Consider the following 26,222-nt stretch of genomic DNA (forward strand, 5'->3'; position numbering starts at 1 on the left):
GTTGCCGGGCATGCTGGTAGTTTTGCAAGATCTGGAGAGCCACAGTTTAGAGACCACTGCACAGTGATTTCCAAACTGTGGCACTCCAGATCTTGCAAAACTACAAATCCCAGCATGCCCAGAAAGCAAATGTCTGTCTGGGCATGCTGGGAGTTGTAGTTTTGCAACAGCTGAAGGCACGCAACTACAACTCCCAACATGCCCAGACAGCCGTTTGCAGTCGGGCATGCTGGCAGTTGTAGTTTTGCAACATCTGGATGACTACAGTTTGGAGACCACTGTATAGTGGTTTCTAAACTGTGGTCCTCCAGATGTTGCAAAACTACAACTCCCAGCATGCCCAGACTGTAAGGGGGAGGGCACTTACCCCCGGCATCGTGGAGGCTGCCCGCCGGACCTCCGGACACCTGCCGCTCCCATCGATTCCACCACCCCTGCACACCCGATTGCTGATCGGGTTAATCAAATGGGGTCCAGGGTGTCGGGCGGGAGTAGTCTCCCGCTGGACACCCTGGAACTTTAGCTTATTAACCCGATCAACGTCGTGGGAGCGAGCATTTAATGAACGCCGTATATATACTGCGGAAAGGTATTGCGTCATCCGCCGTATATATAGGGCGTTCTGCATGAAGGGTTAAAAGAGAATTTCTCTGCCCTTCCTTATTGAATTTCCTGATTCCAACCATACCGAGATATTACTTTCATTTACATTAACCTTTCTAATATACTTCATAAGAAAATAATTTCCTTTTAATATAAATCATGGCTTATAGAATCATAGCATTGTCCCAGCTAAAGCACAGGTATGGACAAAGTCCAGTAAGTGAGGGTGGGCTAGCACTACTCTGTGCTCTCTCCTGTCTGATAGCACTCCTCTGTGCTCTCTGCTGTCTGATAGCACTCCTCTGTGCTGTCTGATAGCACTCCTCTGTGCTCTCTGCTGTCTGATAGCACTCCTCTGTGCTCTCTCCTGTCTGATAGCACTCCTCTGTGCTCTCTCCTGTCTGATAGCACTCCTCTGTGCTCTCTCCTGTCTGATAGCACTCCTCTGTGCTCTCTCCTGTCTGATAGCACTCTTCTGTGCTCTCTCCTGTTTGATAGCACTCTTCTGTGCTCTCTCCTGTCTGATAACACTCTTCTGTGCTCTCTCCTGTCTGATAGCACTCTTCTGTGCTCTCTCCTGTCTGATAGCACTCTTCTGTGCTCTCTCCTTTCTGATAGCACTCCACAGTGCTCTCTCCTGTCTGATAGCACTCCACTGTGCTCTCTCCTGTCTGATAGCACTCCACTGTGCTCTCTCCTGTCTGATAGCACTCCACTGTGCTCTCTCCTGTCTGATAGCACTCCACTGTGCTCTCTCCTGTCTGATAGCACTCCACTGTGCTCTCTCCTGTCTGATAGCACTCGTCTGTGCTCTCTCCTGTCTGTGCTCTCTCCTGTCTGTGCCATGGGGTGGAAAACAAATTTTTTTTTTTTCAGATCAATTGGCTCCAGAAAGTTAAACACATTTGTAAATTACTTCTATTAAAAAATCTTAATCCTTCCAGTACTGATCAGCTGCTGTATACTACAGAGGAAATTGAGTTGTTGTTTTCTGTCTCACTGCAGTGCTCTCTGCTGACACCTCTGTCCATATCAGGAGCTGTCCAGAGCAGGAGCAAATCCCCATTTGTCAGCAGAGAGCACTGTGGTCAGGCAGAAAAGAAATTCCTCTGTAGTATACAGCAGCGAAGTACTGAAAGGATTAAGATTTTTTTTTTAATAGAAATCTGTTTAACTTTCTGCCACCAGTTCAGTAAAAAAAAAATTATAATAATTTTGACCGGCGTACCCCTGTGACCTCTTAAGGATGCAAGGCGTACCTGCACCCAGTCCCAGTCTATAACGCAGGGTTACGCCGTGACCCCATGTCATAGTTGGTCCCGGTGGCTAATGAAAGCTGGGACCCTGGGCTAATAGCTTGCGGCACCGATCGTTGTGCAGCGCTATTAACCCTTTAGATGCAGCGTTCAAAGTTTATCGGTGCATCTAATGTAACAAAAATACTCTCCCAGCAGCTCAGTCGGGCTGGTCGGGACCATGGCGGTGAATTAGAGATGTCCTGATCATCTAGAACGCGAGCGTAAGGTCTGTTACCTGCCTCCGGCACTTCCGAACAGCGATTGATTGCTCCAAGCCTGAAATCCAGGCTTGAGCAATCGACTGCTGATAACACTGATCTTTGCCATGTTAATGCATGGCAGTGATCTGTGTAGAAGATCAGTGTGTGCAGTGTTATAGCCCCTAGAGGGGGCTATAACATTGCAAAAAAGTGTGAAAAAAAAGTTTTATGAAGATCATTTAACCCCTTCCCTAATTAAAGTAAGAATCACCCCCCTTTTCCCATAAAAAAAAAAAAACTGTTAATAAAAATAAACATATGTGGTATCGCCACGTGCGGAAATGTCCTAACTTTTAAAATATATTGTTAATTAAACCATACAGTCAATGGCGTACACGCAAAGAAATTCCAAATCCAAAATAGCGTATTTTTGGTCACTTTTTATATCATGAAAAAATGACTAAAAAGCGATCATAAAGTCTGATCACTGACTTCTGATCACTGCACAAAAAATGAGCCCTTATACCGCCCCGTACGCAGTACCAAGTAAGACCATATCAAACCTAAAAATGCACTGCATAGAAACAGAAGCCCCAAAATTTACAAAATGGCATTCTTCAATTTTGTCGCACAATTAATTTTTTTTCTGTTTTGCCGTGGATTTTATGGTAAAATGACTGTCACTGCCAAGTAGAATTGGTGAAGCAAAACACAAGCCAGAATATGGAATTTTAGGTGCCAAATTGAAAGGGTTTTGATTTTTAAAACGTAAGGAGGAAAAAAACGAAAGTGAAAAAACCTTAAGGGGTTAAGAGTCCTTAAGGGGGGGTTAATGTTTTGCCAAGATGTACAACATATAAAAAGTTTTTGAATCTAACAGTGCCCATTTTAATGACCAAGGCAACCTAGATTTTACATTTTCTGCTTGTACGACAGTCATGCCACACCAAATAATTGTTTCATATCTACAATATGTCTACCTTATATTCCCATCATTTGTTAAACATTACTCTTTTAAAATGTTAGAAGGTTCATAAGTTTTGCAGCAATTTTCTATTTTTTTTATGAAAATTTCAAAATCTGATTTTTCAGGGATCAGTTCTGTTATGAAGTGGATTTGAGGGTCCTGTATGTTACCCCCATAAATCACCCCATTTGAAAAACGGCATACATTGTTAAAGCAGTCAGAATGACATTTAACCCTTTAACGACGCAGGACGTATATTTACGTCCTGCGCCGGCTCCCGCGATATGAAGCGGGGTTGCGCTGCGACCCCGCATCACATCGCGTCGGTCCCGGCGCTCATCAACGGCCGGAACCCGCGGCTAATACCACACATCGCCGATCGCGGCGATGTGCAATATTAACCCTTTAGAAGCGGCGGTCAAAGCTGACCGCCGCTTCTAAAGTGAAAGTATCCCGGCTAGTCAGTCGGGCTGTTCGGGACCGCCGTGGTGAAATCGCGGCGTCCCAAACAGCTTGCAGGATACCGGGAGGGCCCTTACCTGCCTCCTCGGTATCCGATCGACGAATGACTGCTCCGTGCCTGAGATCCAGGCAGGAGCAGTCAAGCGCCGATAACACTGATCACAGGCGTGTTAATACACACCAGTGATCAGCATAGGAGATCAGTGTGTGCAGTGTTATAGGTCCCTATGGGACCTATAACACTGCAAAAAAAAAAGTGTTAATAAAGGTCATTTAACCCCTTCCCTAATAAAAGTTTGAATCACCCCCCTTTTCCCATTAAAAAAAATAAGTGTAAATAAAAATAAACATATGTGGTATCGCCGCGTGCGTAAATGTCCGAACTATAAAAATATATTGTTAATTAAACCGCACAGTCAATGGCGTACGCGCAAAAAAATTCCAAAGTCCAAAAAAACGTATTTTGGTCACTTTTTATACCATTAAAAAATGAATAAAAAGTGATCAAAAAGTCTGATCAAAACAAAAATCATACCGATAAAAACTTCAGATCACGGCGCAAAAAATTAGCCCTCATACCGCCCTGTACGTGGAAAAATAAAAAAGTTATAGGGGTCAGAAGAGGACATTTTTAAACGTAGAAATTTTCCTGCATGTGGTTATGATTTTTTCCAGAAGTACGACAAAATCAAACCTATATAAGTAGAGTATCATTTTAACCGTATGGACCTACAGAATAATAAGGTGTCATTTTTACCGAAATATGCACTGCGTAGAAACGGAAGCACCCCAAAAGTTACAAAATGGCGTTTTTTCCTCGATTTTGTCGCACAATGTTTTTTTCAGTTTCGTCATGAATTTTTGGGTAAAATGACTGATGTGTCTGCAAAGTAGAATTGGTGACGCAAAAAATAAGCCATAATATGGATTTTTAGGTGGAAAATTGAAAGGGTTATGATTTTTAAAAGGTAAGGAGGAAAAAACTAAAGTGGAAAAACCCTGAGTCCTTAAGGGGTTAAGAAGTTTCTTAACCCTTTCGGCCTTTCACAGAAATGACGTATTTAGAAATATCCCATATGTGGCCTTTTTATTAAAAAAAATTTAGGTTGTTCTTCATGCGGGATAAATGATATGGTAACTTTTTTTATTTTTTAACTAAAATAGTTTTAAGTTGCCGTATTCTGATAGCCGTAACTTTTATTTTTTATTTTTTCAATGACACAATTGGGGAACTATTTGGGTGTATAATAAAAAAAAAATATTTTTTTATTTTTTCACATTTAAAAATTTTTTTTTTTACACATCACTTTTATTTTTACTGATCATATATATAATACAGTGCAGTACTCACCTGTGCTGCACTGTATTAAGTCTCTGCCTGTCAGTGTTACACTGACAAGCATAGTATAGCAGATCAGACTGTGCCTCAGGTAGAGACTGATCGTGCTGTCACACTGACTGCAGAATCTATGGGGTTAATTATCCGGATCGGAGCCCAGCTCCGATCCTGACAGCAGCAGTGGGCTCCCCTGATGTGGCCCCCTCTCCCTCAGATTGCTTCAGTGAGTGAATTCATTGGGGAAGGAAGAGAGACTGCTCAGACTCCCATTGAAATCCTATTGGTCTGTCACATTCTATTGGCCACCAGGTCTGCCATGTTTCTAATAGCATGGCTGAATAGGAGGCCTGTCAGTAATAAATAAGTAATGCAGTGTGTTAAGTGAGCAAATGATTACTGTTTGATATGTAAACAAAAAATACAGTTTAGGAAAGTCTATTAAAAATTCCCTTCCCTTAAATAATGCATATCTTCACTTACAAAATCACTTTCCAATTATTAATCCTACTCTGTGAATGCTGCTCACCTGCAAGTGTTGGAATGCAGTGGCACAAAAACTCCTATATTCTGCCAGCACCCCCTACAAATGAAATTTCCGCCTGGTCACTAAGGGATTGGGCACAGCCTATTACACTGTGGCTGGATTTAGCAATCTGCCTGAAACCGAATCTGTCTGGTGTTGCCCATAGCAACCATCACATCTCAACTTTCACTTTACCAGAACTGAGAAGCTGAGCTATGATTGGTTGTTTTGGGTGGCACCAGTTTTGGATTGATAAATCTGGGCCTGTGTGTGTATTTAGATTTTAATCTTTCTCCTCCATGGTGCCTTCCTTAATTAAGATGATCCCACCACCTGAATTTTTTATTCATTATTTTTGCTTTTTTTAACCTTATTTTAGCCCTGTATGTGCTGCTCACTCTCAGTGAGTTCCATAGAAAAGAAATGGGAAGAGGCGTTACCAGGCAGGCGCGTTGTCATCTGAAGCCCTGCCGGAGAATACTTCCACCCTTCCTCTTCTATGCTGCACTTGGACTTGGGAGAGAGATAGGAGTGGACTTGCTGTGCTGCCATTTATCTGCACAGAGCTTTTCTCACTATGCTCTCCTGGCCAGCAATCACTCTTAGAAGGGAGGGGGTGCGAGGAGGCGCACACAGCTCCCAGCTTTTGCCTGCTTGATTTACAGGAAGAGAGTGCAGCGCTGAGCTGATGATGGTCCCACCTGCATTTCCAAATTTTTATCTTAGTCGGACCACTGCAGGAAACAATCCTGACAAGGGAGAGGAATGCAGGCAGGACAGAACAAGGACATCCAGTGGCCGGATATCTAAGGGACTTAAGATATACCTTTCCACCCTTTATATATTAGTAACATATGTACCAATATACATCATATTAAAAGTTAGTACAAATGACAAGTACCATTTAACCACACAATGTTAAATGGACAGTTTAAAAATATAAGTCTTGATATTGGATCAACTTGTATCTTGGGTTTAATTGCTTGTGCATTGTAGCTTAAATATAATGACAATTGAGATGTTTATATGCGTTTGAGTTTGCTATATTGTCATAGTAGCTTATTTTCTTTTTTCCTTTCCTGACTAGTAGCAAGTGAAATGTTTGCTTCAATTCTTTTACAGGAGGAAATATCCAAGAAATCCAGCAAAGAGGCAATTTTTAATTCCACAATCAATGAGAACCTCTAACGTCCCCACTGATACATTCCAGGAAGTGAACTCTTGTAGCTTATTCCATCAATGGTTTCTTTCTCCGCATATATTAAATTGCATTAATACTATTGGAGGTAACAGTTTTATGCATTAAACCAATATCAGTCAAGAGACCACCTGCTAGAAGCCACGGGCATTCTTTAACATGGCTAACTTTCCAGGTGACTACAGCTGGTGCCCTTTAAAGACTTGTTTTGCTCTGGCATATAGATCTTTATGCAGTTGCTATGTTTTTTAATGTCTGCTGCCTTTTTTTATATGCTCTTATTCAAATATCTGTATGGCTTGTGGGGAAATCTGTGTATTTATTGGGGTCTCATAAGTAGGATCCATTTGATATATTTGTAAATAAAGAGAAATATTAACTCCTGGGTACCTGGTTTATTTTCTGTTAACCATTTGTGGTTCTGATAACGTGCAGCTAAAATAAAAGCTAAGAGCGCTTTTTTAAAGGGGTACTCCGGTGGAATTTTTATATATTTTTTCAAATCAACTGGTTCCAGAACTTCTATTAAAAAAATCTTAATCCTTCTGGTAGTTATCAACTGTTGTACACTACAGAGGAATTTGAGTTGTTCTTTTCTGTCTGACCACAGTGCTCTCTGCTGACACCTATGTTCAATTTAGGAACTGTCCAGAGTAGAAGCTAATCCCCATAGCAAACCTCTCCTGCTCCGAACAGTTCCTGACAGAGGTGTCAGCCGAGAGCACTGTGGTCAGACAGAAAAGAAATTTTAAAAGAAAAGAACTTTCTCTTTAGTATCCAGCAGCTGATAAGTACTGGGAGGATTAAGATTTTTTAATAGAAGTAATTCACAAATCTGTTTAACTTTCTGGCACCAGTTGATTTGATAAAAAAAAAAATTCCACCGGAGCACCCCTTTAATAACAGAACACGGAGACCCGAGCTGTCAAAATTCCTTCTATTTTGGATTTATTAGTCCCTTTGATTGCTTTTAGCTGGTTAGGTTTAGCATTGATATTACTTGCTTCAGCCTTTACCCATTTTCCATACAAGAGTTTAGAAAAATATACAATTAGCCAAGACCATTTACATGCACATGAATGTTAAATGGAGGATAAGGCCATGTCACAATTCCCTGGTACTGTTCCGACAATATTACATTTCTATGCTCATTAGTGTCAATCATTTGTATTATAAGTGGAATAATGCCCATAAAATGTAAAGGAAGTTCCATTTTGTAGACCAATGTTATATATGTCTGTGTTTCTATGATCTTCTTTAATGCAGATTTGTGTGCGAGTAATGTCTTTGGCCTTTTCTCTCTTGCTGAGTTTTCACTCTTGAGAATTGTTACTGTTTAGATATGGCAACCTGATAACACACAATGTCCTAAATTAGGAAACAGAACGTACGTGGGCTTTTTTTTGTTTTGTTTTTATAAATATGATAGTGTTGTGTTCCGGATGAATATTGAAGCAAAAAAAAAAGATGGGGGAAAAAAAAAAAAAACGTGCCTAGCTCTGCCTCACGGCTCCTGTTTGTGTCCATCTGGTCCCCAGATTTTATCTAGTCTTCCTGCTTCAGAGACGAGTGCTGGGTGCAGCAACCTGCGCTGCACCCGACTGGCCAAGACTGGACAGCAGGTCCTGCACCAAGCATTCATTTCGGAAGAAGTAGGATGACAGAAGATGCACTAAACTGGAACTGTGGTAGACCTGGGGCCATGTAAGTTTTTTTTTTTTTCTATTTCCCCCTTCCCCTCAGCACATATTAATTTTAACAAGGCTGGATAACCCCTTTAACTTTTTTTTTTTTTCTCTTCCAAGAACGGATCTGCCCTGTCCATGTATAATACAATGTCATAACTCCACTTTTTAAAGGTTTTGCAAGCGAGTGTGTTTTTTTATTCAGTTTGCTTATGTACAATTTTTTATACGGTTATTTTAACTGCAATAAAGAAATGTGGCATTGCTTTAAATTGTGAGTAGTCAATCATTCATAATTCTACTTGTCTAACTTGTTACCAAGGAATTTACAACCTGAAGTGCTAAATTTTATCGTGTCCTGAGGACCTGTCTGTTTGAAGATCTAGTTTACACTAGGGATCGACCGATTATCGGTTTGGCCGATAATCACGTTTTTGGACATTATCGGTATCAGCAATTACTTTGCCGATAATGCCCCGCCCCGAGATGACCGTCGCTGCCGCTGCCCCATTGCCTCCCCCATCCTCTGCCCACATACCGCCACCGCTGCCTCATTGCCTCCCCCCATCCTCTGGCCACATGCCGCTGCCCCATTGCCTCCCCCCATCCTCTGCCCACATACCGCCACATCGCCTCCCAGGGTCCGCGATCCTTCTGGCTCCTGCGCTGTTGCTTTGCGCTACGCTGCGCTGCATAATGACGAGTGATGTCCCCAACACGACGTCACTGTCAGTGCGCACAGTGACAGCTCAGGACACCGATGGAGCCAGAAGGATCGTGGACCCCAGGAACAGGTAATTATAACACCGGGGATGGGCGGAGGCAAAGGGGCGGCGGCGGTATGTGGGCAGAGGATGGGGGGGAGGCAATGGGGCAGCGGTATGTGGCCAGAGGATGAGGGGAGGCAATGGGGCAGCGGCATGTGGCCAGAGGATGGGGAGGCAATGGGGCAGCGGCGGCGGTATGTGGGCAGAGGATTGGGGGGGGTGGGGGGGCGATGGGGCAACTGGTGGTTGGACTCAGGACCCCAGGACAGGCAGGGGGAGAGAAGCGGGCGGCGGTCTCTGGCCCGGCAAAAGCCGCTGCAGTTCATTGATTTAAAGCGCCCGCTTTAAATCATTGATCTGCAACGGCTTCTGCCCCGCCGGGGGGGGGGGGGGGGGGGGGAGGTTGAAATAGCCGATAACTTATACCGGAATATCGGTATAAGTTATCGGCTGTAAAGGTGACAGATTATCAGTTTCGGCCCTAAAAAATCGGTATCGGTCGATCCCTAGTTTACACCAAGCTTCAATATTTAGCAGTCTGATGTTTTAAGTCTTTCATTAAATATTGCATTTTACATATCCAATATATGAGTCCAGAGTAGTGAAACTAGGAAAGTGTCTCCTTTTGGCAATAAAAAAAACTTTCATTTCCCCCCAAATATTACACAAATTTAGATCTCTAAAACCTGTCTGTCTGTTAGGTTTAAATTGTTTGCATTTTCTGTAGTTCTGATGTGTACCTATGTATCTTTTTTTTACTAATTATCATGCAGCACGATGTGTGTTATAGTAATTTGTGTAAAAATGATCCATTTCAAAATCTGCATCTAAATGGACAAAGCGGGAGCTTTTTCCCATGCTTTCAGCTGTACATTGCTGTGCCGTATGAGATGAGCTTCCTGTTGCATCTCCATAGGACCCGTATCCAGCAGTGAGACCCAGTGTAATGTTGTTCTATAATGCTTGTTCTCGTCACAGGAGCTGTGTTTGCTACATAGCAGGTAAGCCTTGGCTGCTATTAGCAGCCGGGGACATGCTGAGAGATAGCAGAAATCAGCATTCACGCTGATATCTGCCATTAACCCTATAGATGCTGTTATCAATGCCGATCACGGCATCTATAGTCAAAATGGAGGTTCGGGTGGGCTGTCGGAGGTCTTTCACCTTCCTCCTGCAGAGCCAGGCTGTACAAAAAGATTGCTGATTGCTAATCTTACATATTACTGGACAGTATATAGCAATCCCCTACGGGGACTTAAAGTGTAGAATATGTTCTTTTTAAATATATAAAAGCCATCCCTCTGATAAAAATATAACCACCACCTTTTCCCATAAAAAAGTTATAAAAAAATAAATAAACATTAGGTATTGTTTTAATCATATTGACGCATAGCATAATGATCATGTCAAGATTTTCTTCACTGTACATTTAATGGTAAAATGAAAGATGTTACTGTGAAGTGGAATTGGTCCTGCAAAAAAAGCAAGCCCTCAAAGGTCTCCATGAATAAAAAAATAAATGTGTTATGGGGTGAATTTATCATTGTGGGTGTAGTTGAAGCATTTCTGCACATCTTTTTGTGTGTGCTTGTAGTGTGTAGGTGCACTAAGTTTATTAAATCTCACGGGGCATTTGATAAAATTCAGGTATGCATTTACTCAAATTTCACGCTACACACACCAGAAAGCTAAGCTAAGTCTGGACTGGTATATTTTCTATGCAACTCTTTGGTGGTTTTTGAATAAAAATATATGCAAATAAAAGATACTGTTGATAAATTCATTACCACTGCAAAAACTAACCTCAACAACTGGTCTGTACACACTTTAACCTCTTGGGGACACAGGGTGTATGGGTCCTTAACCCCTTAAGGACACATGACGTTCTCATACGTCTCCATTTCCGAGTCCTTAAGGACACATGACGTATGAGAACGTCATGTGTTTTACCGGCCCCCCGCAACCATCTGGAGCGGAGCCGGTCCCCGATGCCTGCTGAAATCGTTCAGCAGGCATCGGGGCATATCGCCCAGGGGGGTCATTATGACCCCCCATGTCGGCGATGGCCGCAGATCGCTGGACAATTCAGTCCAGCGATCTGCGGCGGATTCCGGGTCAATCGGGTCTCCAGTGACCCGGAATTACAGGCTGTTCGGGGCCGTCTCCGACGGCCCCGAACAGCCAGAGCCAGCAGGGGTGAGGTGGCACTGGTGCCACCTCACGATCGCCCTGATTTGTCGGCCGGATTACCGGCCGACCAATCAGGGCGCCTGCTGCGGGTGTCACTCCCGCAACCCGCTCCGCCCCTCTTCCGGAGGACGTGAGCGGGTGCGGGACGTGCACCCCGGGTGCTGGGGACCCCGATCCCCGGCTCCCCTGTTGGGATCGGGGCCCCAGGAGCAGCGGCGGCGGCGGAGACGACGAGGGACTGACCTGTGCGGCGAGGATCGTTGGAGGTGAGTGACAGCCTCCTGCTGTTGCTTAGCAACAGCTCCCAGCATGCAAAAAGGGCATGCTGGGAGCTGTAGTTATGCAACAGCAGGAGGCAGACCACCACAACTCCCAGCATGCCCTTATGGGCATGCTGGGACTTGTAGTTTTGCAACAGCTGGAGGCACATTCTTTCTATGGAAAAGTGTACCTTCAGCTGTTGTGTAACTACAACTCCCAGCTTGCACAATCAGCTAAAGTGCATGCTGGGAGTTGTAGTGGTGCATCTGGTGGTTGCATAACTACAACTCCCAGCATGCCCGTTGGCTGTCGGTGACTGCTGAGAGTTGTAGTTTTGCAACAGCTGAAGGCACACTGAGTTAAGTAGCAAACCAGTGTGTCTCCAGCTGTTGCATAACTACAATCCCCAGCATCCCCAGCCAAAGTAGTATGCCTCCAGCTGTTGCATAACTACAACACCCAGCATGCCCTTCCGCTGTCCGTACATGCTGGGGGTTGTAGCTTTTGCAACAGCTGAAGGCACACTGGTTGCAAAACACTGAGTTTGTTACCAAACTCTGTGTTTCACAACCAGTGTGCCTCCAGCTGTTGCAAAACTACAACTCCCAGCATGCACTGATAGACCGTACATGCTGGGAGTTGTAGTTTTGCAACAGCTGGATGTTCCCCCCCCCCCCCCCAATGTGAACGTACAGGGTACACTCACATGGGCGGAGGATTACAGTAAGTATCCGGCTGCAAGTTTGAGGTGCGGCAAAATTTCTGCCGCAGCTCAAACTGCCAGCGAGAAACTACTGTGAACCCCCCGCCGGTGTGACTGTACCCTAAAAACACTACACTAACACACAATAAAATAAAAAGTAAAAAACACTACATATACACATACCCCTACACAGCCCCCCTCCCCTCCCCAATAAAAATGAAAAACGTCTGGTACGCCACTGTTTCCAAAACGGAGCCTCCAGCGGTTGCAAAACTACAACTCCCAGCATGCACTGATAGACCGTACATGCTGGGAGTTGTAGTTTTGCACTGATTCCCCCCCCCCCCCAATGTGAACGTACAGGGTACACTCACATGGGCGGAGGATTACAGTAAGTATCGGGCTGCAAGTTTGAGCTGCGTCAAATTTTCTGCCGTAGCTCAAACTGCCAGCGAGAAACTACTGTGAACCCCCCGCCCGTGCGACTGTACCCTAAAAACACTACACTACACTAACACAAAATAAAATAAAAAGTAAAAAACACTACATATACACATACCCCTATACAACCCCCCTCCCCAATAAAAATTAAAAACGTCTGGTACGCCACTGTTTCCAAAACGGAGCCTCCAGCTGTTGCAAAACAACTACTCCCAGTATTGCCAGATAGCCGTTGACTGTCCAGGCATGCTGGGAGTTTTACAACAGCTGGAGGCACCCTGTTTGGGAATCACTGGCGTAGAATACCCCTATGTCCACCCCTATGCAAGTCCCTAATTTAGGCCTCAAATGCGCATGGCGCTCTCACTTTGGAGCCCTGTCGTATTTCAAGGCAACAGTTTAGGGCCACATATGGGGTATCGCCGTACTCGGGAGAAATTGGGCTTCAAATTTTGGGGGGTATTTTCTGCTATTACCCTTTTAAAAAATGTAAAATTTTTGGGAAAACAAGCATTTTAGGTAAAAAAAATATATATTTTTTTACATATGCAAAAGTCGTGAAACACCTGTAGGGTATTAAGGTTCAAATTACCCCTTGTTACGTTCCCCGAGGGGTCTAGTTTCCAAAATAGTATGCCATGTGTTTTTTTTTTTTGATGTCCTGGCACCATAGGGGCTTCCTAAATGCGGCATGCCCCCAGAGCAAAATTCGCTTTCAAAAAGCCAAATGTGACTCCTTCTCTTCTGAGACCTGTAGTGCGCCAGCAGAGCACTTTTCACACCCATATGGGGTGTTTTCTGAATTGGGAAAAATTGGGCTTCAAATTTTGGGGGGTATTTTCTGCTATTACCCTTTTTAAAATTGTAAAAATTTTGGGAAACCAAGCATTTTAGGTAAAAAAAATATATATTTTTTTACATATGCAAAAGTCGTGAAACACCTGTAGGGTATTAAGGTTCACATTACCCCTTGTTACGTTCCCCGAGGGGTCTAGTTTCCAAAATGGTATGCCATGTGTTTTTTTTTTGCTGTTCTGGCACCATAGGGGCTTCCTAAATGCGGCATGCCCCCAGAGCAAAATTTGCTTTCAAAAAGCCAAATGTTACTCCTTCTCTTCTGAGACCTGTAGTGCGCCAGCAGAGCACTTTTCATCCCCATATGGGGTGTTTTCTGAATCGGGAGAAATTGGGCTTCAAATTTTGGGGGGTATTTTCCTCTATTACCCTTTTTAAAAATGTAAACATTTTGGGAAAACAAGCATTTTAGGTAAAAAAAAATATTTTTTTTTACATATGCAAAAGTCGTGAAACACCTGTAGGGCATTAAGGTTCACGTTACCCCTTGTTACATTCCCCGAGGGGTCTAGTTTCCAAAATGGTATGCCATGTGTTTTTTTTTTTTGCTGTTCTGGCACCATAGGGGCTTCCTAAATGCGGCATGCCCCCAGAGCAAAATTTGCTTTCAAAAAGCCAAATGTGACTCCTTCTCTTCTGAGACCTGTAGTGCGCCAGCAGAGCACTTTTCACCCCCATGCGAGGTGTTTTCTGTATCGGGAGAAATTGGGCTTCAAATTTTGGGGGGTATTTTCTGCTATTACCCTTTTTAAAAATGTAAAATTTTTGGGAAACCAAGCATTTTAGGTAAAAAAAATATATATTTTTTTTACATATGCAAAAGTCGTGAATCACCTGTAGGGTATTAAGTTTCACTTTACCCCTTGTTACGTTCCCTGAGGGGTCTAGTTTCCAAAATGGTATGCCATGTGTTTTTTTTTGCTGTCCTGGCACCATAGGGGCTTCCTAAATGCGGCATGCCCCCCAAAAACCATTTGTCGCTCCTTCCCTTCTGAGCCCTCTACTGCGCCCACCGAACAATTAACATAGACATATTAGGTATGTGCTTACTCGAGAGAAATTGGGTTTCAAATACAAGTAAAAATTTTCTCCTTTTTATCCCTTGCAAAAATTCAAAAATTGGGTCTACAAGAACATGCGAGTGTAAAAAATGAAGATTTTGAATTTTCTCCTTCACTTTGCTGCTATTCCTGTGAAACACCTAAAGGGTTAATACACTTACTGAATGTTTTTTTGAATACTTTAGGGGGTGTAGTTTTTATAATGGGGTCTTTTATGGGGTATTTCTAATATGAAGACCCTTCAAATCCACTTCAAAACTGAACTGGTCCCTGAAAAATAGTGAGTTTGAAAATTTTGTGAAAAATTTCAAAATTGCTACTGAACTTTGAAGCCCTATGGTGTCTTCCAAAAGTAAAAACTCATAAATTTTATGATGCAAACATAAAGTAGACATATTGTATATGTGAACCCAAAAAAAATATATTTTGAATATCCATTTTCCTTACAAGCAGAGAGCTTCAAAGTTAGAAAAATGCAAAATTTTCATTTTTTTCATCAAATTTTGGGATTTTTCACCAAGAAAGGATGCAAGTTACCATAAAATTTTACCACTAAGTTAAAGTAGAATATATCACGAAAAAACAATCTCGGAATCAGAATGATAACTAAAAGCATTCCAGAGTTATTAATGTTTAAAGTGACAGTGGTCAGAATTGCAAAAAACGCTCCGGTCCTTAAGGTATAAAATGGCCTGGTCCTTAAGGGGTTAAGGACGCAGGGCGTACCTGTACGCCCTGCGGATTTTCGTTCCTTGCTGGGCAGGGACCAGACCGGGATGCTTGCTGAAATCATTAAGCAGGAATCCCGGCACATCACCGGGGGGGGGGTCCTGAGGGGCACCGCCACCAAATTAGTGCGTTTATAATCCCTCTATTTTTTCTGACCTATAACTTTTTTACTTTTCCATATAAGCAGTGGTATGTGGGCTCATGTTTTGCACTGTGATCTGTACTGTTTTTTAATACCACATTTGCATATATAAAACTTTTAATAAATTTTTTATTTTAAAAAATTGGGAAATGTTATAAAAAAAAGCAGCAATTTTGGACTTTTTTATTTTTATTACGTTCACGCCTTTCACCGTACAGGATAATTAACATTCTATTTTAATAGTTTGGATATTTACGCACGTGGCGATACCAAATATGTTTATTAAAAAAAAATGTTTAAATTTTTTGGGGGTAAAATGGGGAAGAAGGGACATTTTACATTTTTATTGGAGGGGATTTTTCCAAATTTTTTTTTCTTTAATTTTTTTTTTACCTTTTTTACTTTTATTTTTACACTTTTTAGTCCCCATAGGAGACTATTTATGGCAATCACATGATTGCTAATACTGTTAAGTGCTATGCATAGGGCATAGCACTGATCAGTGTTATTGGTCATCATCTCCTCTGGTCTGCTCAATCTCAGACCAGAGCAGAAGATGCTGGGAGACGGGAGGAGGCAGGGGAGGGGACCTCCGTCCACCATTAGATGATCGGATCGCCACGGCAGTGCTGCGGGCGATCCGATCATGCATTTTTCTGTGCACTCTCCCTCAGATGCCATGATCTGTATAGATCACAGCATCTGATGTGCTAATGGCAGACATCCGCGTGATCGTGGATGTCTGCCATTACCGGCGAGTCCCTGGCTGCGATCAGCGATGCTCGCGGTCATGTACAGGACGTAAATGTACGCCCTGGTGCATTAAGTACCACCGCACCAGGATGTACATTTACGTCCTGTGTTGAGGGGTTAAATTAAAAAAATAAAATTATTTATATATATATATATATATATATATATATATATTCCTGTTTTATTATAAATTTTTTTTGCTCTTAGGGCAGGATAGAGCTTAGTAGGTAAGGTTAGGAAGTATTGCACCACAGCACACACACTAATAAAGTTTTCCCACACATACATACTCTCTCCCCCCCCCCCCATTAGAGTAAGGAAATGGCCCGCAGGGTGTTTTCGCCCTCATACAGCCCCTTAGACAGAAAAATAGTTATACTATGGCCCAGATTTATCAAACTGTATGAGAGAAAAAGTGGAGTGATTTCCCCACAGCAGCCAATCACACCTCAGCTTTCACTTTACCAGAGCTCGTTAGCTGAGCTGTGATTGGTTGCTGTGGGAAAATCATTCCACATTTTCTCTCACACAGTTTGACAAATCTGGGCCATAGAGGTCAGAATAGAGCAATTTTTTTTGTCACACACTGAGACATATTCACACACTGAGACACTTCTATGCCAGCATGAGACATAATGTGCCAGAAAAATCCACAAACCAACCAAATATATATATATATATATATATATATATATATATATATATATATACACATACATACAGTGGGGATCAAAAGTTTGGGCGCCCCAGGTAAAAATTTGTATTAATGTGCATAAAGAAGCCAAGGAAAGATGGAAAAATCTCCAAAAGGCATCAAATTACAGATTAGACATTCTTATATGTCAACAAAAGTTAGATTTTATTTCCATCATTTACACTTTCAAAATAATAGAAAACAAAAAAAATGGTGTCTGCAAAAGTTTGGGCACCCTGCAGAGTTAATATCTTGTACTGCCCCCTTTGGCAAGTATCACAGTTTGTAAACGTTTTTTGTAGCAAGCCAAGAGTCTTTCAATTCTTGTTTGCGGTATCTTTGCCCATTCTTCCTTACAAAAGTCTTCCAGTTCTTTGAGATTTCTGGGCTGTCTGTCACGCATTGCTCTTTTAAGGTCTATCCATAGATTTTCAATTATGTTGAGGTCAGGAGATTGTGATGGCCATGGCAAAATCTTTAGTTTACGCCTCTTGATGTAATACCCCGTAGATTTCGAGGTGTGTTTAGGATCATTATCCATTTGTAGAAGCCATCCTCTCTTTAACTTCTGCTTTTTCACAGATGGCATCAAGTTAGCATCCAAAATTTTCTCAAATTTTATTGAATCCATTTTTCCTTCTACTCGTGAGATGTTCCCTGTGCCACTGGCTGCAATACAACCCCAAAGCATGATTGATCCACCCCCATGCTTAACAGTTGGACAGAGGTTCTTTTCATTAAATTCTGTTCCCCTTCTTCTCCAAACGTACCTTTGCTCATTCCGGCCAAAAAGTTCAATTTTAACCTCATCGGCCCACAGAACTTGTTTCCAAAATGCATCAGGCTTGTCTATATGTTCTTTTGCAAAGTTCAAATGCTGATTTTTGTGGTGAGGACGTAGAAAAGGTTTTCTTCTGATGACTCTTCCATGAAGACCATATTTGTACAAGTATCTCTTTATAGTGGAATAGTGTACCACAACTCGAGTGTCTGCCAGATCTTTCTGGAGGGATTGTGCAGTCAAATGTGGGTTTTGAATAGTTTTTCTCACAATCCTGCAAGCTGTTCTGTATTATATTTTTCTTGGTCTTTCAGATCTTGCTTTAACTTCCACTGTTCCTGATGACTGCCATTTCTTAATTACATTCTGAACAGAGGATATTGACATCTGAAAACGTTTTGCTATCTTCTTATAGCCTTCTCCAGCTTTGTGAACGTCAACTATTTTCATTTTCAGATTTCTAGACAACTGCTTAGAAGAACCCATGGTGCTGATTGTTGGGGCAAGGTCAGATGAGTCTGGGCATTTAAAACCTTTGAGATAAACATAACCTGGTCTTCCCAGATGATGATTGAGAACAATCCATGACACTGGCAGGTCTCAGCTTTGAAAAGGGGGCAGTGCATGCTTTAAATTCTGCAGGGTGCCCAAACTTTTGCAGATGCCATTTTCTTGTTTTCTGTTATTTTGAAAGTGTAAATGATGGAAATAAAATCAATTTTTTTTTTGACATATTATACGAATGTCTAATCTGTAATTTGATGCCTTTTGGAGATTTTTCCATCTTTCCTTGGCTTCGTTATGCACATTAATACAAATTTTTACCTGGGGTGCCCAAACTTTTGATCCCCACTGTGTATATGTATATATATATATATATATATACACACATACATATACACACATACAAAAGGGGTTTGGCAACAAATTTGCATAGGAAACCTGCATATGTATTAAGGTTTCCTACTCCAAAATCACAGAAATGCTTGAAAATTGCTGCAAAGGCTGCTAACACTTGCACTTGTGTGTTACTATGGAATAAAGCTACCACTTTTTCTGCAATTTTGGAGTGCTGCATCTACCTTTTTTCTTTTGATGAATATTTGGTCCCGGACTTGGACCGTTGTTTTGCTGTGTTCATCACCATTTATATTACTTCTGACGTAGCTCTCTTGCTTGTTTGTAGGTAGATCGATAGGACAGTGTTTCCTAAATAGGGTTTCTCCAGCTGTTGCAAAACTACTACTTCTTGTAGTTTTGCAACCGCTGGAGGCACCCTGGTTGGTAAACACTGACATAGATACATAGATACACTTAGAAAAACAGCAGCACTCAAATTCCAGTGAACAAAGTTTGAGGCTTTATTCAACCAAACATCAAGGGAGCGACGTTTCAGCCGTCTCGCACGGCCTTTGTCAAGCAGTGAATGGTACATAGTGAGAGGTTTATATAATACACAGGTGTAGTACAATTAACAATGTGATTGTTTACAATTAAGTGAAGTATGGTACAGTGAATTATGATCATAGGAAACGGCATAAAACAAACATTACACACATGTAGGGCTCCTGTTGCATATGAAAAAGCATAGTGTGTAAAAATATAACACAGCAAACAGTCTGTACATAATCCGCAAATTGGTGTATGAATGTGACAAGTGTACCTTCCTGGTAGGGGGAGGAGCTCCAACGCGCATATCACCTCTGCTGAGACGCATGAGAACGCCAAGTAGCGTACAGTATCTCCACGCTGTCTTAGTTTCCAGTCTGCGCCGAAAGTGACTTCATAGTAAACACAGGCACATGTGTGGGTCCACACATGCGTGCTATCTCTTCGAACCCGTTGTGCGCCATCTTGGGACTTGGCAAACCTAGCTGGCAGGCACTTCTCCCTTCGCATCTGTGCAGGTATGATTTTTGCGGATTATGTACAGACTGTTTGCTGTGTTATTTTTATACACTATGCTTTTCATATGCAACAGGAGCCCTACATGTGTGTAATGTTTGTTTTATGCCCTGTTTCCTATGATCATAATTCACTGTACCGTACTTCACTTAATTGTAAACAATCACATTGTTAATTGTACTACACCTGTGTATTATATAAACCTCTCACTATGTACCATTCACTGCTTGACCAAGGCCGTGCGAGACGGCTGAAATGTCGCTCCCTTGATGTTTGGTTGAATAAAGCCTCACACTTTGTTCACTGGAATTTGAGTGCTGCTGTTTTTCTAAGTGGATTTATTTGACCCAGGACCGGGGGTATCCAGCGTGCACCAACTACTCATCCTACTGTGCTGCCCATATCTCTATACTAACGTTTTGGTCTTTTGGAGCTTGCACTTTTCCAATTTTTGGATACAACTTTTTTGGACCTTTTCATTATCAACATGGCTACCTCAGCCAACGTCTACTCATACACCAGCAGTGATGTGGACCACATTCTAGGAAGAGGATCCTTCTTTCCTACTTAAACCATCAGCATGAGATCTCCAGAGGAGTTATGAATATGAATCTAAAAGACTGTTGTCTCTTAATCTTCATGCAGCTACAATGCGAGAGTATTTTCGCCAGCATCTCTGATAGGTGCCATTGACACACAATGTTTTTGTCTTAAGAACTATATCAATGTACCAAGTGATTATACCCCTGTATTTCATGCTCCGATTTTGGACACATTTAACACTTTGGTAAAGAGGGATGTCAATAACTTAAAAAATGATTCTGCACAATTTTTTTCACCTAATTTAAATAAGGAGGAGATGTCTGCGATGGCAGGACTTGTCCAGGACCACAACCTGGTTATTAAACCAGCAGACAAGGCAGTTGTGGTAATGGACAAGGGCAAGTACATCGCAGAGGTCAATAGACAATTGAGTGATGGTGTAACAGATCAAAAAACTTCGATTGACCCTAGATGGGAGGTAGAGAGAGCCATCAGGGGATATTATTTCCTGCACTTGAGAAAGGCCTTGTTGATAAAGCATTGTATGACTTTTTAATAGTGAAACATCCAATTACGCCCTACTTGTACATCTTACCAAAGATCCACAAATTGTTGCAGGACCCTCCCGGGCGCCCTATTATGTCAGGGAGGGGTTCTGCAACGAGTCATATTTCAATTTTCTTGGACAAGGTCCTTCGACCTTATGCCAGCAGGGCAGCCTCATACATACGCGATACATCCCATTTTCTAGAAAAAAAATACAAAAAGTTTTTATTCCCGATGGAGCTATTTTGGCATCACTCGATATTGTGAGCCTTTACACCTCGATTCCCCATGAAGGTGGTATCAAGGCTGTAAAACAGGCCATCACTGGAGATTTTTCTGTAGACCAAGTGAACTTGCTCCTTGACCTTTTGGGGGTGGTCCTTACGAGGAACTTCTTCAAATTCAATGAGCAATTTTACATACAATGCATCAGGACCGTGATGGGGACGAACATCGCACCAACGTATGCGAATGTGTTCGTCGCCCGTCTTGTGAAGGACGTCATCTCTGTGTCCCACCACTTCAGGCATGTGCTGGGGTGGTGGAGATACATTCACGACGTCTTCCTCCTCTGGTCCGGAGATGTGAATCAATTGCATGCCTTTCATGAATATCTCAACCGTATACATGATAATATCAAATTCACTCTTACCTACTCTACTACAGAAGTCCAGTTTTTGGACACTTTGTTACAGATAGATGGTAACTGTCTGCGGACTGACCAATTTGTAGAACCCACAGACAGTAATTCTATCTTAAGATTTGATAGCCAACACCCTAAACACATGTTAAAGTCTCTACCCACTAGCCAGATGTTAAGAGCAAAAAGGATAGTCAGCTCGGATCAGAGGTTGGCATTAGCCCTTGACAAAATGGCGTCCAACTTCGCTGAACGTGGCTATCCTCACAGATTGATTGAGGAATGTAAACAGAAGGTTCTACATATGCCTGAAGACACTACACGTACACAACAACAGCGGGGCTCTATCAAAAGAGTAGCGTTTGTCTCCACTCTTTCAGGAATCTCAGGTAGAATCTCGGGAGTGCTGCAGAGACATTGGCACATCCTGAGAGATGGATATGAAAATGTGAGGGATTTTTTATCCCCCCCCCCCCCCCACTAATGTCTTACCGTAGGTCTGGCAACCTCAGGGATCGCCTAGTACGGGCCCATGTAGGAGGGAAATACCCAAAACAGAGTTATATTACAAGTGCCAATTTTGGATTGTTCCCCTGTAGGTCATGTGTGAATTTTTCCCTAATGCAAAATGGGAGCAAATTCACACAACCTTCTACAGGACAAGAATACCAGATTAAACACTATCATACATGTAATTCTACTTATGTAATATATGTGCTGTGGTGCCCCTGTAAACTCATTTATGTGGGAGAAACAACCTGGGATTTCAAAACCAGAATCAATCATCACCGCTACACAATTAGGAAAAAGTGACAAACATTTTGATGAACTAGGTCATACAGAACGTGAACTCCGTTTTATGTTATTGGATCACATCCCTCCACTGAAAAAAGGTGGCGATCGTACCAGCAGGTTAAGAATAATATTTCTCCCCTGTGTATATATATGTGCCCTAGACTGCCTACGCAAAACCTGGTGTATGTTTAGTATTTTTTATAATTTTTTTATAACCTTTCTTGTTCTTTCCTCCCATACCACTGGCACTGATTCATCACCATCTGGGAAACTGAGCACCTTTTTCAGGCTGTGAGCGGAGATGTGCAGAAGTAGAAGCAAAGATGGGTACGTGGATGCCCAGATGCCCCTCTTATGAGCGAACCGAGGGACCGTCACCTGATTGGTTGTCCATTCATGGTGGCGGAACAACGGTATGTATATCGGAACGGTTTTCCGTCCCGAGACAACGCTCCGGAATTTGGGGACATCCCCACCCCCACGATGCGCTGGTACATCCAGTTAATACCTGCACAGATGCGAAGGGAGAAATGCCTGCCGGACGGCTAGATTTGCCAGGTCCCAAGATGGCGCACAACGGGTCCGAAGAGATAGTACGCATGCGCGGACCCACACATGTGCCTGTGTTTACTATGAAGTCACTTCTGGCGCAGACCGGAAACGAAGACAGCGTGGAGATACTGTACGCTACTTGGTGATATGTGCTTTGGAGCTCCTCCCCCTACCAGGAAGGTACACTTGTCACATTCATACACCAATTATGATTTTTGCAGATTATGTACGGACTGTTTGCTGTGTTATATTTTTACACACTAAGCTTTTTCATATGCAACAGGAGCCCTACATGTGTGTAATGTTTGTTTTATGCCCTGTTTCCTATGATCATAATTCACTGTACCGTACTTCACTAAATTGTAAACAATCACATTGTACTACACCTGTGTATTATATAAACCTCTCACTATGTACCATTCACTGCTTGACCAAGGCCGTGCGAGACGGCTGAAACGTCGCTCCCTTGATGTTTGGTTGAATAAAGCCTCACACTGTGTTCACTGGAATTTGAGTGCTGCTGTTTTTCTAAGTGGATTTATTTGACCCAGGACGTGCACCAACTACTCATTCTACTGTGCTGCCCATATCTCTATACTAACTAGAGAGAGAGAGATAGATAGATAGATAGATTGATATGAGAAAGATGATAGATAGATATTGTTGTAGAAAATCTAGACTTGTAATAATTCGGGCTCAGTGGTGTCTGCCAGGATAGCGAATTCGCAATAGTTGATTAAACACAGACAGACAGTCAGTGATCCAGCAACTGATTCCTTCTCCAGTATAGCAAAGAATCTCCTGGGGAGGTCAGTGTTCAGTTTATTAATGTACACAACAAAGAGGGAGGGGTTACAGTAGCCACTCCCACATATACAGTATCAGGTGTCACACCTACAGCCACTTGTCTCAAAGGCACTCCCACAGTGGACACAGACAAGTTACAATATGGTTACAACATTGTGCACTGAGGCCTGCACGTCACTGACCACCAACACATCTGCAGCTGTGCCAATAGCCAATAGCAACAAACCACACTGCACAACATTACACTCACCATGAAGGCAATGTGACAAACAAGAAAATATTTCCACGACAGTTCCCCCCTTTTTGTCATATTCCTTCCTAGTGGTATATTACCTAGAGGAAAGAAGAACTAGATAGGCCAAGTCAGCCCCCCCAATGAAGGCAAACCCAAGGCCATTCCCACCAGGAAGTCCAGAAATGTAATAGTCCAGAAATGTAATAAAATAGTCCAAAATTGAAGGTTGTTGATCTTCTTGCTTCAAACTTCCGGCTTCAAACTTGTGATGTGGTGGCTTGATCTTCATAGTAGAGTGGTCTTGATATCATGATGTGATTGGTTGCTCGATCCCTGGCAATTCTCTCCATCAGACAGCAGGAACATCGGGTAAATGCATATATGATGAGGATGGAAAAGAATAGCATTGATATATATAATCCAATCCGCTTCAACCAGTTACCAATTGACCAAATGAAATCTCCAAAACTGCCTAATGCTTTAAACGGATTCCATCCTTCCTCTGCAATCGCCCATGCCCTGCCCTGTAGATCCTTGATCTTGTCCTGCATTTGATCCTTGGTGTCTGCGATCCAGGTGCAGCTATCTCTTCCTATGAATTCACAAAAACCCACCCTTAGCTGCCAACAAATAGTCCAAAGCCATTTTCTCCTGAAACAGGAACATTTTTATCTGTCTCTGTTCCTCAGAGATCTCCTTTACAGCTTCCACAGTTTCATTAAACATTTGATCCACTATAGATGAGAAATTGTTTAATCTGTTCATAAGCTCTATCCCCCACCCCGTCCATGCAGGAAACCATGCCCAAGCTTCATCGGACTTAGTAAATCACTCCCTTTTGCTCTTCCAGTGAAATTTTAATTTCACATGGGTAGAGAAATCCTCCTCAGATGTAATATAAGAGGCTGGTACTAATTTGACCAATTCAAATGCCCATTGACCCTGGGGGAATTACCTTATATGCTGAGGATCCACAAAGGAAATAGTAGGGACCAGACAAACCAATGCCGGGACCCCCAACTGGACGGTGTTCTGCTTGTGCGATTACCCGAACAATTTGGGGAATCTCTTCACTAGTCTGGGTCCCACAGAACCTGTTCCAACAGACATATTCAGGTCCTTCTAATCTACCAGGTTCACCTGAGAAGTCAAGAACATCATTGTCCAAGCCGATTGTAACACCATTTTTACATGTGGTGGTTCCCAGGTCGTTATTTCCAAAACTAAAATCAAAACACACCCGTGGATCACCCAGTCTTCCAGAAACCCAGATAGGTTTGCTGAGGGTTCTGCATGAGTTACGGTCATGGTTTAAATTATACAGACCCTCCCTTCCCATTCTGTCATCCAGAAATGTGCTGTTGAGTTCAATTGTTAGATCCCTACCACCTCCCGTGGACAACCCAAAACTATATGTGGCATAGATGGCTGCCATGGCCGATGTGCTCTGACTAGGGGGCGGGAGGGAGCACACCCAACAGTTGGTAAGATTGGCGGCTTTAGCCAACTGCACATGTATTCTGAATAACAGATTAGGACGGTCACTCATACACAAACCTAGGGTTACAAAAACAAGACAGTATACTGATACTTAGACCCTGTTACGCTGAGCGCTCCGGGTCCCCGCTCCTCCCCGGAGCGCTCGCAGCATCCTCTCATTCGCAGCACCCCGGTCAGACCTGCTGACCGGGTGCGCTGCAATATCACTCTCAGCCGGGATTCGATTCGCGATGCGGGAGGCGCCTGCTCGCGATGCGCATCCCGGCTCCCGTACCTGACTCGTTCCCCGTCTGTCTTGTCCCGGCGCGCGCGGCCCCGCTCCTTAGGATGCGCGCGCCCCGGGTCTCTGCAATTTAAAGGGCCACTGCGCCACTGATTGGCGCAGCAGGCTTAATCAGTGTGTTCACCTGTGCACTCCCTACTTATACCTCACTTCCCCTGCACTCCCTCGCCGGATCTTGTTGCCATTGTGCCAGTGAAAGCGTTTCCTTGTGTGTTCCTAGCCTGTGTTCCAGACCTCCTGCCGTTTCCCCTGACTACGATCCTTGCTGCCTGCCCTGACCTTCTGCTACGTCCGACCTTGCTCTTGTCTACTCCCTTGTACCGCGCCTATCTTCAGCAGTCAGAGAGGTTGAGCCGTTGCTGGTGGATACGACCTGGTTGCTACCGCCGCTGCAAGACCATCCCGCTTTGCGGCGGGCTCTGGTGAATACCAGTAGCAACTTAGAACCGGTCCACCAACACGGTCCACGCCAATCCCTCTCTGGCACAGAGGATCCACCTCCTGCCAGCCGAATCGTGACAGTAGATCCGGCCATGGATCCCGCTGAAGTCCCACTGCCAGTTGTCGCCGACCTCACCACGGTGGTCGCCCAGCAGTCGCAACAGATAGCGCAACAAGGCCACCAGCTGTCTCAACTGACCGTGATGCTACAGCAGCTATTACCACAGCTCCAGCAACAATCTCCTCCGCCAGCTCCTGCACCTCCTCCGCAGCGAGTGGCCGCTTCCGGCCTACGATTATCCTTGCCGGATAAATTTGATGGG

General features: G+C 43.2%; 1 protein-coding gene across 8 annotated transcripts in view; it reads left to right on the forward strand.

The window, feature by feature from the left end:
* The window catches only part of LOC130364991 (protein regulator of cytokinesis 1-like), an 82,677-nt gene extending 74,126 nt beyond the window's left edge, over positions 1-8,551 (forward strand). For 7 of the 8 annotated variants that reach the window (XM_056568829.1, XM_056568833.1, XM_056568831.1 and 4 more), the window contains one exon: positions 6,515-8,550. In XM_056568829.1, the coding sequence (XP_056424804.1) occupies positions 6,515-6,580 (66 nt within the window). In that variant the 3' untranslated portion in view covers positions 6,581-8,550. Of the gene's footprint in view, positions 1-6,514 lie in introns of all 8 variants that reach the window. The other variant, XM_056568828.1, reaches the window with a different exon arrangement.
* Positions 8,552-26,222: the final 17,671 nt, after the last annotated feature.

This window comes from Hyla sarda, chromosome 1 (assembly GCF_029499605.1).
Source record: "Hyla sarda isolate aHylSar1 chromosome 1, aHylSar1.hap1, whole genome shotgun sequence".
Taxonomy (NCBI): Eukaryota; Metazoa; Chordata; class Amphibia; order Anura; family Hylidae; genus Hyla; species Hyla sarda.